Genomic DNA, 16,793 nt, shown 5'->3' on the forward strand with positions numbered 1-16,793 from the left:
TAACTAACTACGTAACTTACTATGTATGTATGTATATATGTATGTAGTTCATAATTGTTTCAGAGAGAGAGAGAATTTTCCATCATATCTGATTGATTGATTGATTTGACTGGCATCGAGAGAAAAAAAAAAAGAACTAACTAAAAAAATAAATAAATAAATACATCTAGAGCTAATTGAGACGCTCTCTCTCTATTTCATTCATCGCTTCTTGATACTCACGTCGATCTTGCCGATGAGCCAGACGGTGAAGAAGATAGTGATGAAACCACTGAAGATGGTCAGGGGTTTGCGAAGAGAGGCGAGGAAGGGGTAGTCGTAGATAACCTGAGAAAAAATATTCAATCAGCATTGCATTTTGGTATGGTGTGTGTTTTGCTCAGGTGGATTATGGATGTGGATTATGGATATATGTGGTGAGTGTGTGTTATATGTGGTCTAGGGGCGAACTTACCAGTAGTTGCGAGTCTCTAGCTTCGTCAGAGAGATTGTTTACAGTGAGAGTCAGGGCTGTTCGGCCGAGGGTGTCCATGTAGGTGATGTGCTTGGTGACGCTGGAGGAGATCTGGCTCGATCCTGGAAGGCCGTTGCTAGAAGTTCCTTCGACGATCTCGTATCGCACGTTAGAAGCGCCTTCGGGGAGAACGACGCGGACAACGGCCTTTTCGTACTGGAGGCCCTCGGGGATCTTGGGGCCTTCGATGAAGGGAACCTTGAGGATGTAGGAGTCTGTTCCTGGGACAGGTCCGCGCAGGAAGGAAGACAGATCGTTGTTCCAACCAATGCGGAAGCTGTACTTCCATCCGCCAAAGATGGGGTATCGTGGTCGGAGTTCCAGGTGGGCTTCGCGACCTGGACGAGGGCTGGGGCGGTATCGGCTCGTAGAGACGTTGCCAATGTCGTCGGTGAAGTATGGGTCAACTGAGCCAGGCTTGAGCGGGTACTTGAGCTCCCGAAGCGCGGAGCTGGGCTGCCCTTGGTACGTTTTCATAGTCCAGGAGACACGGTCAAAGTGCTTGGAGAGGTTGGCGCCGTCGTTGCGGAGCCAGTAGCGCTCCTCCGTGGCGAGGTTACCACCCCAGTGCGAAACTTCCAGATCCCTCTCGAGAAGGGATGCCGTAAGGACAGGCTTGGTGAACTCGTAGCGGACGGTGATCGGTTCATTGGTTCCCGGGGCGACCTTGGCCGTGTTGTATGGGCCATAGGTGTAGGTGCTACCCTGGCGCTCCGGGTCCGAACCAGCGCCAGTCTTCAGTCCCGATGTCTGAGTGTAATCGGGGACATTCGTGGTAGGGAACTTGACCTTGGTCTTCTGGCTCACTGTGGTGTAGGCAGATGGAGCATAGGCGGAGAAGGTGTAAGTGAGGAATTGCTTGTCATCCTGGCTAATCGATGCGGGGAGTGGTTGCACGCTTGAGAGGATATAGTAGGAAATGCCCAGAGTAATCTGCGATGATGGCGCGAGCGGTTCGGGGAAGTGAACGAGGAAGAATTGAGTGTCACTTTGTAAGGAAAATGTCAGTTATTCTGGCGCAATTCAATCGAGCAACCGTGGCATTGACGCGGATAACTATGGTGCTGAGATAGTATAATATAGCCGTAATACACAAAACATACCTGCCATCATGCGTTGTAACATCTATATCGAATCGTCCCTTCTCGGGCGCCTTCTTGTCTCTGACTTCCAGTCCTCCAACCTTGTCAATGATGTCGGCTGAGAAGGGGATGTAGTAGTCGCTCTGCGGTTTCTTGTCCACATTCTCCACGACCACGTTCACCGTTTCCCGAAGATATCCCTTCTCAAGATTGATATTTCGCAACAAGTTCGTATTCTTGAACACCTGAGGAGGTGTGAAATCCTTGGGAAGGACCAATCGCGCGACTGGTGATGTTGTGATGTTGGATTCAGCAGCACATAGTAAGCTACTGGACAACAAACCGCAGAGCGCAGTGGCTGCGGTGATGAGCCTCATTGTGTCGAAGGCGCCCTTCCACTGGGCCGCTCAGCTACACACAATGCCTCGCCAGAATAGAGAAGGAAGTAAAAACACCAGGAAATGGCGAGTGATGGACGGAGCTGGATGCTGCCCTCGTCTACGCGGCCTCTGGGAGAGCTTAGTTACTAGTAGTTACTTAGGTGTCCCGTCCAGGTATGCAGTACGGCAGCCGCTGCGGCCACTTTGCGCGCTCCGAGCCGCCGTTATCAACTCCGCGGGGGAGCTTTATCGGATCTCTTGCTCGCCGGTAATAATTATAATAACTCTCGTCTTTGTGTACCATAGAGTACATGATGTTGACCTCACGGGCCACTGCCCGGATGTCCCGCTGGCCGGTCAGGAGGCCATTGGCAAAGCTTCCACGGCCTTCTCGGAATTATCATGACTTTGCCCAGAGCAAGTTCTTCAAGGTTGCAGAGGAGGTCCGGGATGCCGTCGCGACTGGAAAGCCCGTGGTAGCATTGGAGACGACGATCTATACACATGGTATGATTGAAGGTCTGCTAAGAACAGACCAGATTTACAGTAATTGACTGGTGCTTTGACAGGCTTTCCGTACCCTGAGAATGTGGCGCTGGCGTCGCTTCTGGAGTCGGTCATCCGTGTAAATGGCGGTGTTCCCGCGTCCATCGGCATCTTCAACGGAGTGGCCCGAGTCGGTCTCGAAGCGGAAGAGCTGATTGAGCTGTGCGCAAGTGCAGAGAAAAAGAGTGCATTGAAGGTCTCACGTCGAGATCTTGGCTACATCTGCGGCCTGGTAGGACCATGTCTGCGCGAATGTGTATCTGGCTCTTGCTAAAGATCGACAGGGATTAACTGGAAGACCTATCCATGGAGGCACCACGATTTCGGGTACTATGGTGCTTGCACATCTAGCAGGTATCAAGATATTTGGCACTGGTGGCTTGGGTATGTGCTTTTGTAGTCTTGCGGCATCTTGCTCAGAGGGTCACTAACCTGGATAGGCGGTGTGCACCGTGGAGGAGAGATCTCCATGGATATTTCTGGTAATGACTTCGTCCCGTCATGGAGAAGCTGTGTACTGACTTTATTAGCTGACTTGACGGAATTGGGACGAACACCGGTCACCGTCATCAGTTCTGGCTGCAAGAGCTTCTTGGATATTCCACGGACCCTCGAGTATCTAGAGACGGAGGGTGTCTGCGTTGGCACATTCGCAGATGGGCGCGAAGGACCAGTGGATTTCCCTGCCTTTTTTACGCGTGAAAGCGGAGTACGAAGCCCGAAAGTGATTAAGAATGAGGAGGAAGCTGCGGCTATTGTCTGTGAGTCAATATCAGTCGTCTCTGGCATAATATTATCATCTGACACCTGATTAGTTGCGCAATCAAGACTTCCTGTAACATCAGGCATTCATTTTGCCAACCCAGTCCCCCAGGAGCATTCAATCGCCAAGTCGGAAATGGACAAAATAATCGAGGAAGCGGTTCGACTTGCTGATGTGGAAGGATATCACGGAAGCGACAATACCCCCTTTATCTTAAGCAAGATTAAGGAACTCAGCGGCGGGAAGAGTGTGGCTGCTAATCGTGCTCTCGTCGAATCGAACGTGAAACGTGCGACCAAGGTTGCCGTGGAGCTTGCTAAACTAGAGAAACTTCACAAAGGAAGCCTCAATCGGTGAGCAGTCATCCCTGGGTGCCTAGAAAAGGGATGTGCTTATGATACATAGGCAATCGTTTCCGAGCGCCGCTACACCTACGGCCGCAGCTAGTTCTACCAGTACAGAGACCATAGACAATTCAACGAGCCCTGACACGGCCAATTCTCCCACCGAACATGTAGAAAAAGCAGACATCCTAATCGCAGGATCTCTTGCTATTGACTTCTCATGCGACTACGCTCCTTTAGCTGAAAGGAGCACGGAAGTGACGCCTATCCCGCACACGTCTAATCCGGCCATCATCGGACAGGGTCTAGGTGGTGTCGGACACAACGTTGCCTTAGCTGCCAGCTACGTAGGCAGTCCTGTTATTTTCTGCAGTGTCGTTGGAAACGACTTCAGCGGCCACGCAGCGCTTGCCGCTCTGAAGAAGGAAAAATTGACAACAGGGGGCATTAAGATCTTACCGTCTGATTCTGGGGCTCGCACAGCGCAATATGTCGCTGTAAACGACGGGAAGAAAGATCTTGTTCTCGCTATGGCGGATATGAGCATCATGGAAATGCCGAGTCATGACCTGGACTTTGACGGCTTCTGGGAGCCCATGCTCCGCCGCACGAAACTAAAATGGGTCGTAGTCGATGCAAACTGGAGCTCTGAAGTTCTCGCAAACTGGGTTGCTGCTGCCAGGAAACACGGAGCTCGCGTCGCCTTCGAGCCCGTATCGACCGCGAAATCAACACGGCTTTTCAGTAAAGGTCCTGGCCAGAGCCCAGTCATCGGTCCTGACGATGCAGTCCCCAATCATATGCTCAATCTAGCCACCCCGAACAACCTCGAACTGACCGAAATGTACACCGCGGCACGCGAAGCTGAACTCTTCGATTCACCCGGCTGGTTCCGCATCATCGATGCCCTTGGCATGTCGAACGCCGGTTCTCGAGAGAAGCTCGTCTCCATCACCAATGCGGATCTCGTCAGGGAGGGCATTCCACAACAAAGTATCCAGCTCCTCCCTTACATCCCCGCTATACTGACCAAACTCGGCTCCCGGGGAGTCCTACTCACCCAGCTCCTCCGTCCGCGTGACCCACGTCTAACCGCTCCTGAATACGCCCCATACATCCTCTCCCGTGCATCAACCGATGACAATCTCGTAGGGGGCGTATACATGCGTCTCTTCCCACCAGATGAGGTCCTGGTCGGTAAGCAGATCGCGAGCGTCAACGGTGCAGGAGACACGTTATTGGGAGTTGTCGTGGCCGGATTGGCCAAAGAGACAGGTAAGAAAGGCGACAGACATCTGGAAGACATCATCCCCATTGCGCAAAAGGCGAGTCTGCGAACGTTGCAGAGTCGAGATAGTGTCAGCGAACATATCAAAGGTCTTTCGACGCTTTTGGAGGCGTTGTGATTGGTGAGATGTGAGTGCTTGGATGGATTATGTAGGCTAGAGATTTTTTTTTTAAATAAATAAATAAAAAAAAAGTTACACATTATCTATATATTCCGCTGGGAAATTGTATTGTTATGAAGTTTGTAGATGGAGTATTTTGAGATAATGGGACGAATCATAGAAATAGAAGTAGAAATAGTACAATATACATGTAACTTATGAGAAAAGGAAACAAAAGAAAAAGAAAAAAAAAAAAATATGACATATCGAGACGTATTATATATATATGGATATATCAATTACCTGTTTCAATTAAAGACAAAAGGCCAAGAGCAAATACAACTAATATCTGGACTCCCTCATCTCTCAAAAAGGCACATAGATAGGAAGCAACGCATTCCAAGCCCTTATGCAAAGGCATAGTGCATATTCTGGAGCGGCTATCTATATAACTCCTGACTGGAAATGTATAAACAAGCCTAATGCAAGGGACAAAATACATAAAATAAATATACAAATATATACAAAAAGCTCACACCCCCGAGCACTCCCTTACAAGGCGAGAGATGGAAGATATTACAAGAACCCCGCCTGAAATATATATATATATAGGTATATATGTATATATTAACCGAGAAAGCTCCTCTCATTCGTCCAAAAGTTTATTACTATCCTCCGACTGCTCGTCGACCACCATCCAAGCGGCCTCTGCGCCCGTGACGGGTAGCCTATCTACAGTTTCCTTCCCGTCGAGATTCTTGCCCGTTGCTTTGAAACTCTGCGGCACAAGCGTAGGGTCCAACAGGCCGATTTGCATCAAGACGCTCGCCTGGTCCCAGTAAATGTTCTCTCTGGCGAGTTTGTTCCCGCGCAACGTGACCACGATGACGATGACGATTTGCACTTCGCGGTCTGTGGGCGGGACTCGTGGTAGAAGCCAGGGGATCTCTTGTGTGTGACGGAATGTGAGGAGGAGTTCGTCGACGATGCGGTCTGTTCCGACGGTGCGTGAGAGGAGGTGTAGTTTTAAGGAAGGTGGGCTATGTGGGATGAATTCATGGGAGTAGAATTCGTGGAGATCGTGGTATCCGGTTCCTATACATAAAAGAAATTCAGTATTTTGATAATTGCGATGTAGACAAGAGAGAGAGAGAGAGAGAGAGAAAACTCACCGCCAACCATCGTCGGGACATGATTCACATGAAGCTGATCATCGTCGTTGCTATCACCATCATCATACATGGTCGCCATCGTCCGATCTGCATCCTTCCTCGAGAAAGCCTGCAGGAGATGTCTCTCCCACAATTCCTCCATCTCTACACTATGCTCGATATTGAACCCCTTTCGAAGACAGCCCAGAGTTCGGCTCCATGCTAACCGTGTAGACACCTTGTTATATACGTCGCGATCGTCGCCGGTTCGGTGCTCCGCGAACCCGATCTCTGTGTCGGGATAAGTGTAGGAATAATTTGCTTTGGTACCGAAATTTTGAGACCCTGCAAGATGGATTGCGACCTGGAGAGATGGCGGGAATGTTACATTCGCGGGTACAGTGGTAGGATAGTAGGCCACTGCGGCGCAGAGTTTTGGCATGGGTTCCGTGCATGCTTCGAGCACGCGAGCGGCTGCTTCACCGTAGGCTGGGATATGTTATTGATCTGTGCGAATGGATAGGATAGGATTTCATATATATATTCTTCGTTCCTTGTTTTTATACTTGTATTCAAGAGAGTGAAAAGAAAATACATACAAGTTACATACCTACAATAGCATATCTCTCCCCCTGTTCCAGATCATCGGCTATCTGTTGCAAGCGGCTATCATATTCCTTCTTATTCCCCTTGAAGGGCATATAAGAGACGTGGAACCCCTCATTCTTGAACAATCGGAGGATATAGGGGTCAAAACGAGGCGTCTCAGCAGTGATGACGAGTCGTGCCGGCGATGTATCTTTTTCCGGATAGGTACTTTGGGCAGTACGGAGGCGATGGCCTAAATTGGAGCCTGTGCGACGAATAGTGTTGGGGACTATCTTGTCCATGGCATGTGAAGATTGTTGTTGTGTTTTCGGAGAGGTAGGTAACTAGGTAGGTATTCCTGTTACTTTTTGAGCTCCGGAGTGACGAGGAAGGCGATTTCAATTGTGCATTTTGGATAATGGAAAGATGATTTGATGAGTCTTTTGTCTTCACCTATAGAAGAAGAGTATAATATACAATATAAGAGTATCTGCGATAACAATTCTGATAGTGGTGACGTCGACAAGGCTTGTTTGCAGCGTTTGTTTTGACGTGCGGGTTTCCTTTTGGGGAACATCAACTGGTGTTTATAGGCCCTTCTTACTACTAATAATGGTATCAGACCGTATCCTCAGGATATGTCAAGAGAGTCCAATAATAACTAGTTGTCAACTCCAGGCAATCGATTTGGTAATAATAAAAGGGCGGTATATTTGAGCCATGCTGTAGACCTATTGGCCATTCCAGTAAAGCTGGTGTGAGTCACTTAGTTAAGAGTAAACATCCGAGATAATCAGCAAGAAGGCTATTCTGTCCATCTAGAGTCGTAATTCGAACATCCCCGCTTTTGCTCGTGATGGTTTCTGATCCTTTTTTATCCATTAAAAGATTGACTCTCGTATTCTGTAAATCCTGCAAGACGTCAATGGTGATGACAGGAGCTATGACCTCTTTGCTACGACTGCTCACCTGCTGCCGTCTCCAAATGCTGTATACGGAGTACAGTGTCAGTCCATCTCTCAGCCAGTAGTCATAGTCAATTAGGCATCCCCGCATTTGCGGTTCCGACATTAGTGGACGTTCACTGCTGGAAACGGGGATAATGATGATAGGTCCATCTAGCAAGCATATGGTAGTTAGTTAACTATCCAACCTTTACAAACAAGGACCGTTGGCATATCCGCTGGCACTTATGACAAAAATCAGGAGCTCTACTAAATCGCAGATCTAACGAGGTTACAAACGGGTTGTACTAACTATGGTACTCCATTATCGAACCGACGGGAGACTAGCCGAGGCTCATCGAAGACGTCGGGTCGGTAGGCCGAGCGTTGTCGGCGCCACGGGACAATAACTCCAAGAAACAGGTTCACTGCACTATCCGGCCCAATTCATCTGATCCTGATGGAATGACAAAGTCCACGGGTCCAGGCGTTGGTCTACGAATAGTAACTAGTCAACTCATCGTAACTTGGCATGCCTGTTGGTTCTGCTGTAGGAACCGTGGACGGTTTCCCCGCACGGTGAGGAACGCTCTGTAGAGTGTAGACCCGGTCAGTCGGGACTGTAAGTAATATTTCCTACTGGGTTTCCAGCTCTGCAGAAAGCCGATCTGTCTGCAACGGGAAAAGGCGCGCGTGTCGCTGCGGACACTAGGATAATGTCATTGTCGACTCTCGAGCAATCGTAGAGGATCGCCAGCGACGTAGCTACTTACATTAGTCCAGGGCTCTTTTTTTTTTTCTTTTTTCTTTTCTACTCTATGCTCTCTTGTTGGCATGTGGAGACGTCGGGCATCCGGCTGGTAATTTTAATTAATTATTCGAAACTTTTTGCAGCGCTGAAAGTGGGGGCGTAAAGCAATGTAAACTCACAGGTAACTAGCTATCGAATAATGTTTCTCATGATGATTTATCTTGCAGATGCCAGAGAGATGTAGTGCGGAACCGCAATGGCAGATGGACGATGGACAAAGTATTATATAGAAGACATGGCAGCACGAGACGGATGTTGTTGCGCCAGTGCAGCGAAAAGAACAGCAAGTTACCGTACTTAGTGCCTGGTAAAGCGATTACCAGCATCCGCGGCTGTTAGACTGGCGTAGAACTAAAAGCCAAAGCACGTCGATTTGTCGGTCACCCAGTGGATAAGTTTAAGTAGTCTCTGCTGTCCACCTCTTTGTTTCTTCCAGTACGACGGTCTCACAATGGCCACTGTACTGGTCTTTCCAGAATCCAGAGCGACACTGACCGTACCGTACGCGGAATTCGAGTATACCAATACAATATACGAGCATTATTATTATTGAGCAGCCCAATAATAATCGACTGAGCCACGGGAGCTTCGGGGACAGTCTCCAAGCGCACACCAAGAACCAGCAGCCAAGCCAGTTGGAGAAACAAGTTTGTTCCTCCCAGGCCAGGCGAGGTGGAGGTAGTAATATTTTCTACCATTAATATTATTCTCCTCATCCCAACGACGCTCTGCCACCACCGCCACCATAGTTATCCGCGTCGTTCGTTACCGGCATCCTCCGCCGCACGCGATTCCTCCACTCTCAAACTTCGTCACGGCGAAATCTGAACTGAACTGCTCCCCCGCATTGTCCGTTTGCAGTCGTTTTGATATCACATCAATCGTCTCAAACACCCGGATGCTCGTATCCCTAATCTTCCCGGTCTTATCTGTGTCGTGAAAGACAGCGCGCGCTTCCTCTCCACTCCCACAGCTTCCCCGCAGGCCCGCGGGCGCGGAAAACTCTCCACTCACAGTCCAGCCCGCGTGCGGTGCAGTCATCGCTCGATCGCATTCCGCCAGCTCCAACATTTGACAATACTGTCCGCCAGTCGTCGAGTCGTCATTGCGGGCTCTCCGGAGACTCGAACCGTTGAGCGTGTTGCGACTCGTATCGTCGGTCCTCCTGGCATCGGTCGAACAGTCGCTGTCCCCTCGTTCGTCTATTTCGCTCAAGAACTACCGACCTCGACGCTGTCGCATTGCACCGCAGCCGCTGCAGCTGAGCCGGTAAATTGCGCTGGGACCTGCTCGTATAACTCCTCGACTACCAGCTGCGGTGTAACCGTCAACGGTTCTATTTCAGACAACATCCTGGCCTGGATCGAAAACGGACCTGGGTGAGTGGCGGCTCTGGGGTCGACCTGGTACACACTTGGTTCTGCGGTGGCCCGACTCTCAGAGACTCGACCTGACAAAGGAGCAGCACTGGCTACCGACAGGAGCAGGAAAACGTGGCCTTCTGTCTGTGACGGAGGTCAGGAGAAGCCACCCCTGCATCTATCCGCATTTTCGAGTCCCTACAAATAATCCGCGCGCATTGAGCCGGATCCATATATCATGACAGCAAGCGTGAGGGATGCTTCGCCCTCCCCGTCGGCGGATCAAAGTGGCGGCGATCAGGACTCTGGAGATATGGCCGAACACGCCGGAGGAAGTCGGTCCAAGGACCAGAGCACCGTTGACGGGGATGAGAACACTCAGAGTGGCCAGAAGTCGTCCTCAAACAACGCAAAGGACCCGCTAAGACCGCGAAGGAAGAAGGCCAGGAGAGCTTGTTTCGCCTGTCAACGGGCCCATCTGACTTGCGGTATGTTGATCGATCCTCTATACTGCGATACTTCTATCCTGTTGCTCCACTTCCCTTCAGGTAGTGGCCGTACGCCTAAAATACTTCTTCTTGTGTACCGCATGAAGAGTTGGATGTTGATCTTGTTATGATTTGGAGCTAACAAATGATTCATAGGTGACGAAAGACCATGCCAACGCTGCATTAAACGTGGCTTGCAGGACGCCTGCCATGACGGTGTCCGGAAGAAAGCCAAGTATCTTCATGATGCCCCAGACGGTGCCCTGATGCCAGGGGTTGGCGGCAATTTTTATAACGCCACGAATACCGTGCACAATAGCCTACCTCTTTCGAGAAATGGTGCAAACGCCGTCAAGACTCGGTCAAATTCTAATTTTTATAACGCCCAGCAGTCAGGATCATATAATATATATCAGCAGAACAAGCCTCAGGACCAGATAGGCTCCCTGCTTCAGGAAAATGCCTTGAACCAAGGCACCTTCAGCACACAATCACCGGTTTCGCCCACATTCAATCTGGGTACAAGCACGACGATACAGAATGCGAATCTATCTCCCTCTGTGCCTCAGCAGTCACCAAGCACAGCAGCTTCGGGGCCGCCACAGACGCAGAACCCATTCGCAGGGGCGTTGTTTGACCCCAGCGATCCTGCTCTCTTCAACTTCGATCTCTCGAGTATGAATTTCGGCAACCGGTATGGTGCGCTGGAGTTTGGTATGCTTGGTCACATGGCCACAGGTGCTGGTGAGACTCCGCCCAGTGATACAGCTACTCAACGCGGGTCGATCGGACGGAGTGGCTCTCAGCAGTTCACGAATGCACCCTTACCGGGATCCTCTGGTTTTGGTGAAAGTTCAGGGAACCAGCCGCCGTTCATGTTCGGAGATACGATTCTCAATGACTGGTCCAACGGTCAGGGCCAGGGTGGTGTGGGCGGACTCTATGGCCAGAACAATCTGGTGCCCGGCCACATGAAAGGCGATGCACCGCACGCTTTTGCTATTGAAAGCGGCCCTGCGAGCTTCACTAGTCCCGGTTCGATGAGTAGCCCTCAAGTTCCACACCATCTTGAGGACCCTACGACGTCTCCGTTCAATCATCCCAACAAATTGTCAGTCTCGAATGGACAGCGATCCCTGATATCTACGCCGGCCTTGAAGCACCAGAACCTGCAGGTCGGTGCAAAGCGGCGATTCCGTAACCCTTCCTCCATCTACGAGAGTGTCAAGGAGCCTTATTCCTATACTCTGGGTTTCCATAATTTGATCGCTTTCATCCAGCGGCGCTTCTCTCCTCCAAAGACCCTGCAGATTGCCAAAGCTCTGGCGTCCATCCGTCCGTCGTTCATCGCCACCACGAAGACGCTCAATGAGGACGATTTGATCTTCATGGAAAAATGCTTCCAGAGGACCCTTTTCGAGTACGAAGACTTCATCAATGCCTGCGGCACCCCGACTATCGTCTGTAGGCGGACAGGAGAGGTGGCGGCAGTGGGCAAAGAGTTCAGCATCCTTACGGGGTGGAAGAAGGACGTCCTACTGGGAAAGGAGCCCAACCTGAACGTCAACACTGGCGGTTCTCCCGGCAGCCAAAATGCGTCGTCGCGTGGCTTTGCTCCTCGTGTGCCGCCGCAAGACAACTCCGGAAACGGCCGTCTGCAACCCGTCTTCCTGGCAGAGTTATTGGATGACGACAGTGTCATCGAATTCTATGAGGACTTTGCCAAGCTCGCGTTTGGCGACTCGCGAGGCAGCGTCATGACGACCTGTAAGCTCTTGAAGTACAAGACCAAGGAAGACATGGAGCCTAGCAGTTCCGACGACAATCAAAAATGGAACGGCCATCTGAGCAAAGGCGGCATTGCGGGCGAGGCCGGAATGAACCAGCTGGGGCTGAAGGATGGGAAAGTGGAATGCAGTTACTGTTGGACGGTCAAGAGAGACGTGTTTGACATCCCCATGCTTATAGTTATGAATGTAGGTTGCTCCATCCTCTATTTCTTGAAAAGGACAGAAGCTAACATTCCCTCGCAGTTCCTACCTTGCATATGAGTTATAGCATGTTTTATGAGGGCCAAACGGGATACCATTGTTATGTTTTTGATTCTTTACTTACTGTTTTATATGGTCGCATGCCCTTCAATGGTCAAAAGCTAGGGTTTTTCTGTCATGTTCGACTGGGTTCGGGTATATACCCTTCGTTCTGAGTTTTATTCATCCCACCGGACCGGTCTCGGATTTGGGTCTTATCGCTGCTGCATGCGGCCTTGGTTGTATAGTCTACCTGTTGGGTTCAAAAGGATATTCTTTGTATCTAGTTCGATTTTCTGCGCTCAGCTGTGTTATTGACGTGCAGAATTGCCGATTCTGCTGTTTTGTCTTCAATTTTCCTCCGCGAGACTGTCCAGCTGGCGACAATTTTCTCGAATGTGACTTGGAACGTAGTCTGTAGGACCGCAAGGGTGATAGATATTCACTATTAGCGGTGGCATAAAACCAGGTAACTCCCCGTAACTACGTACCTAGGTACTTAGCTGGCGGCGGCTGTCGAGCCGCCGGGCGGACCCCACCACCTCAAGCTCCCTTTACGCGCTTTCTGCGGTCCAGAAAGCCATTAACGCGTCCCCCGCTCCAAGTGTTCGTCAATCCTCTTTCAGCTCTCATCTGTCACCTTTCTCTCACATCTCCGCCCCTATTGCGCTGATCTCTCACACCCTCCTTCGTCTCGGCGCATCCAACGCTCTCGACCTTTCCTCCCTGCGCTCTCGGATCCTGTCGAGAGGAGCTTGACTGGAGGCGACAGCGAACCGCATATACCTTTGAATACACAACTGGGGCGTTTGAAGCTGAGATGCCAGACGTGAGTCTCCTTATTTCTGCCTTTGGAGACCTTCAGGAGAAAGCACAATTCAATTATCCTATGATTGAGCTCTGTCGCAAACTTCTAGGCTAACTCCATCTGCGACATAGGTTAAGAGGACGGTACGACTGGTCACAGAGCAGAATGTGATGTGGGTATAACCAATCTGTGGTCGCATGGGCGAGCGCTTTGCACCCTTGCGTATTAGAGGCGAATATCTGTGTGCGCTGGGCTTTTGCTCTCTACTCTCCTTCTGGAGCCGTCACATACACACTCTGTTCAATTGTAGCGTGCTGACCGCTTGGATTGCAGCGACAAGGATTCCGGTGTGGAGGGGTTTCCTCTCCGTTCCTGGTCCATTGAGATTTACCTCTTGAACGAGCATGGAGAGCAGGTCCCAGCGAATGTGTTTGACAAGGTCACATATACTTTGCACCCTAGTTTCGGCGATAGAGCTATTCAGAGTATGTGACGGTCCTTTTGTTAGCATCTGGCGAATGCTCTTCGTGGGCATATCTTTGCCATGTTGTTGAGAATCGGTCATTTCCTCCCTGCCAACGAGACTGGCTAATATGAGCGGTGATGTGCAGCTTTCAAGAACCCCCCATTCAGAATCTCCGAGGAAGGATGGGGTGAATTCGACATGCAAATCACACTCCACGCGGATAAGGACCATATCATCACTCACGATCTGAACTTCCAATCTAATCGCTACGAGTCGAAACATGTCCTTGTGAGTTTGCCTACACTTCCCGGTCTATGCCAGCTTCGTGGCTGGTTTTAAGCACGCGATATATTAATGCTTTTGTCCAGACATTCAAGAACCCCAAGCCAGCACTACTGGCGGCTTTGCGGGAATCCGGTCCTGTTCCCGGCGACGAAAACGGTCTAAAGACGAAGCGCACGGCTGCGGCGGATGAGGGCAGCAAGAAGAAGAAGAGGGTTGATAAGAACGTAAGTTCCTCCAGGAGAGGGAGGGGTTTATAGAACTTGGCGCATGAAGAATGGGGTATTGATCTGTTGCTTTAGGTCGACATGGACAAGCTGGCGGATGGCCTCCAGAAGCTGGGCGAGGACGATCTACTCCAGGTCGTCCAGATGGTTCACGACAACAAGTCTGCCGACTCTTACACGAAAAATGATGTCGAACGTATGTTGCTATCTCACGAATGATTCTTATTGGGCTGAAAACGAGGCTAATATATCCTGCAGAGGGCGAGTTCCACGTTGACCTGTACACCCTCCCCGATCCGCTAATCAAAATGCTTTGGGATTTCGCGCAGGAGAAGGGAACGATATAATTGATGAATTTGGAATGATCTCACGGGATCCCGAAACATAATGTTGTAACTCCTTATCCAGACATAGTCGTCTATTTTGCAGTTCCGCTATGCAAGAACAAAACTCCTCAGTTGACTCTAGAATGTCGGTTTGTACCAAGCGTATATCAGCATGCTGGAATAAGTTACTCTACTTCTTCTATATAAACGGTAATAAATCGCAGCGCGTAAACCACATGGCAGAGCAGCCGCTACAACCCAAAAGTGACCCCGCGCGGATATCCGCCCTGCCGCTTCGGCGGCTTTCCACCCCACTTCTTCTACTCATCTCTTCCAACACCGCGGCATATTCTACAAAATAATTATACAATCCCTCTCTCCATTCTTTACCAGCCCTGATAAAACAAGACCAAAGCGAATCAACCCACAAAGAGGATCAGAAAGACTGATTAAAATGAGACCCGACAAGCCCCGGGATCCCGTCGCTGGGCCTGATAGTGGCCCAGAGCCGCCATTTCCTATCCGACTATCGGGGCCAGTCATCAAGGGATTCGGAAGGGGCAGTAAGGAGGTCAGTTCATTCAATGTTATGGTTGATTTGTTTGTTGGCTGCCTGGTATTGATATTGCGCTTGCTTTGCGTTACTTTCTTTGTTGCGTGGTTTGAAGTCAGTCGCTATTGGAACATGATTTGTTCTGTTTGGTTTGTTCCCATTGCTTGAATTTATGATTATCATTATTATTATCTCTTGTGTTTCATGTTATTTTTACGGATACACCAGACTGAAACATGCTACACTATGCGTTTCTGAATCGAGTGCGTGTATACTGGTTGGTGGTCATAGTTGTTTCCGATACAATTCGAGCCATATGAGCCATTGTGTTTTGTTCTGGTATTATTTTATTTCATGCTTGTCATGCCATACCCTTGTGGATGGAGTATGCGGGATTGTTATAAGATTTTGCATGTTTTCTGTGTTCGGATATTGAAGCAGGTATACTTTTTTTTCGATTTTGTGGTTTGGATGTTGAGTAATGTATCTGGGTATTTAAACATGTTTGATTATTCTATCTTTCTTCTGTGTTATTTTCTCCTATGATTATTATTATTATTATTTTTTTTTTTTTTTTTTTTCTGTTACATGCATCATCCCCCTATCCTCGATATCAATTACACCCTTCCAGAAACTAACATATAATATTATTAGCTCGGCATCCCCACCGCCAACATTCCCCCCGACGGTCTCTCCGCCTACCCAGACCTCCAGACAGGAGTCTATTATGGCGTCGTGGCTCTCGACCCAGCAAAGTTCATCTACGACAAGAACGAATCGACCGCGCATACCGTGGCTGATACGACTGCAACTTCAACTTCAACGAAGCAAGAACAAGAACAAAAACAAGCTACTATCCTCCCTGCTGTTTTGAGTATTGGGTATAATCCATTCTATAAGAATACCGTACGGAGTGTGGTATGTTCCATCCATCCATCCATCCATCCTTCTTCTTGACTTTCGAAAGAAAAGTGAAATTCAAAAAAAAAAAAAAAAAAAAAAAAAAAAAAAAAAAAAAACTCGGTATTAATTAATGAATTTCCAACGCCATAGGAAATCCACATAATGTCTCCCCCCACCACCACCTCCTCAACCACACCAACAACAACAAACACAAACACTACATCCAACAACTTCAACAAACTACCCGACTTCTACTCTACCAAACTCAACCTTCTTATCCTAGGCTACATCAGACCTGAATACGACTACGTCTCCCTAGAGGCTTTGATCGATGATATTCGAACGGATTGCGAAGTCGCTAAGAAGAGTCTTGCTAGGGAGGCGTATGTGGGGTATTTGGAAGATGGAAGGGAGGAAAGTGAGAAGGTGAAGGAGGAGAAGAAGTGGTTGAGGAGTTTTTCTCAATAGATAGAGATAGAGATTGTGGTTTGGTTTGGTTTGGTTTTTTGGTTTATGAGATGGATAGATTTAGAGATAGATGGATGGATGAAATAACTAGAGCGTGGTCTGCTATTATCATTATTATTATACAGGAACATTATAAATCTCGATTATTATTTGTTTTCCTTAATAGGAAAAAGCAAAAAGGATCTATCAGGAATAATTATCACAATCACGATGCCTATATGCATAAGAAGTCATTATCAAAAGCAAAATAGATAGGACTTCTAGTTGATAGAAACCACGATGGAATTATCAAAATAGGGACAACAGTGTATTATATACTACCTCCTTTCTTCACTTACAATTTCAAGCTAGAAGAAGAATAACGCATAGT

The 16,793-nt window shown here is 48.9% G+C and overlaps 6 protein-coding genes across 6 annotated transcripts; 4 read left to right on the forward strand and 2 right to left on the reverse strand.

Annotated features, from left to right (window-relative positions):
- Positions 1 to 42: 42 nt before the first annotated feature.
- On the reverse strand, positions 43 to 2,108 carry C8Q69DRAFT_483071 (putative oligosaccharyl transferase subunit). The gene is made up of 3 exons (XM_028631696.1): positions 1,618 to 2,108; positions 455 to 1,502; positions 43 to 327 (listed from the first exon to the last, which is right to left on the reverse strand). The coding sequence occupies exons 1-3, from the start codon at positions 1,971 to 1,973 to the stop codon at positions 202 to 204; spliced, it is 1,530 nt and encodes a 509-aa protein (XP_028480952.1). The 5' UTR covers positions 1,974 to 2,108; the 3' UTR covers positions 43 to 201.
- Positions 2,109 to 2,204: 96 nt separating this feature from the next.
- On the forward strand, positions 2,205 to 5,120 carry C8Q69DRAFT_483074 (IdgA domain protein). The gene is made up of 7 exons (XM_028631697.1): positions 2,205 to 2,483; positions 2,546 to 2,754; positions 2,807 to 2,906; positions 2,963 to 3,004; positions 3,053 to 3,283; positions 3,338 to 3,638; positions 3,691 to 5,120. The coding sequence occupies exons 1-7, from the start codon at positions 2,288 to 2,290 to the stop codon at positions 5,033 to 5,035; spliced, it is 2,424 nt and encodes an 807-aa protein (XP_028480953.1). The 5' UTR covers positions 2,205 to 2,287; the 3' UTR covers positions 5,036 to 5,120.
- A 322-nt stretch (positions 5,121 to 5,442) lies between these two features.
- On the reverse strand, positions 5,443 to 7,261 carry C8Q69DRAFT_483078 (dienelactone hydrolase). Its single transcript, XM_028631698.1, has 3 exons — positions 6,779 to 7,261; positions 6,190 to 6,657; positions 5,443 to 6,112 (listed from the first exon to the last, which is right to left on the reverse strand). The coding sequence occupies exons 1-3, from the start codon at positions 7,056 to 7,058 to the stop codon at positions 5,664 to 5,666; spliced, it is 1,197 nt and encodes a 398-aa protein (XP_028480954.1). The 5' UTR covers positions 7,059 to 7,261; the 3' UTR covers positions 5,443 to 5,663.
- A 2,585-nt stretch (positions 7,262 to 9,846) lies between these two features.
- C8Q69DRAFT_189718 (transcription factor) lies at positions 9,847 to 12,576 on the forward strand. Its single transcript, XM_028625963.1, has 2 exons — positions 9,847 to 10,360; positions 10,517 to 12,576. Exons 1-2 carry the CDS (start codon positions 10,111 to 10,113, stop codon positions 12,409 to 12,411), a joined length of 2,145 nt encoding a protein of 714 aa, XP_028480955.1. The 5' UTR covers positions 9,847 to 10,110; the 3' UTR covers positions 12,412 to 12,576.
- A 267-nt stretch (positions 12,577 to 12,843) lies between these two features.
- On the forward strand, positions 12,844 to 14,679 carry C8Q69DRAFT_483087 (transcription factor TFIIF complex subunit). Its single transcript, XM_028631699.1, has 7 exons — positions 12,844 to 13,219; positions 13,330 to 13,370; positions 13,532 to 13,683; positions 13,810 to 13,952; positions 14,033 to 14,173; positions 14,249 to 14,369; positions 14,432 to 14,679. Exons 1-7 carry the CDS (start codon positions 13,211 to 13,213, stop codon positions 14,518 to 14,520), a joined length of 696 nt encoding a protein of 231 aa, XP_028480956.1. The 5' UTR covers positions 12,844 to 13,210; the 3' UTR covers positions 14,521 to 14,679.
- Positions 14,680 to 16,718, forward strand: C8Q69DRAFT_483089 (putative riboflavin kinase). The gene is made up of 3 exons (XM_028631700.1): positions 14,680 to 15,070; positions 15,707 to 15,970; positions 16,106 to 16,718. Exons 1-3 carry the CDS (start codon positions 14,954 to 14,956, stop codon positions 16,421 to 16,423), a joined length of 699 nt encoding a protein of 232 aa, XP_028480957.1. The 5' UTR covers positions 14,680 to 14,953; the 3' UTR covers positions 16,424 to 16,718.
- Positions 16,719 to 16,793: the final 75 nt, after the last annotated feature.

Source organism: Paecilomyces variotii (genome assembly GCF_004022145.1).
Source record: "Paecilomyces variotii strain CBS 101075 chromosome Unknown C8Q69scaffold_22, whole genome shotgun sequence".
NCBI lineage: Eukaryota > Fungi > Ascomycota > Eurotiomycetes > Eurotiales > Thermoascaceae > Paecilomyces > Paecilomyces variotii.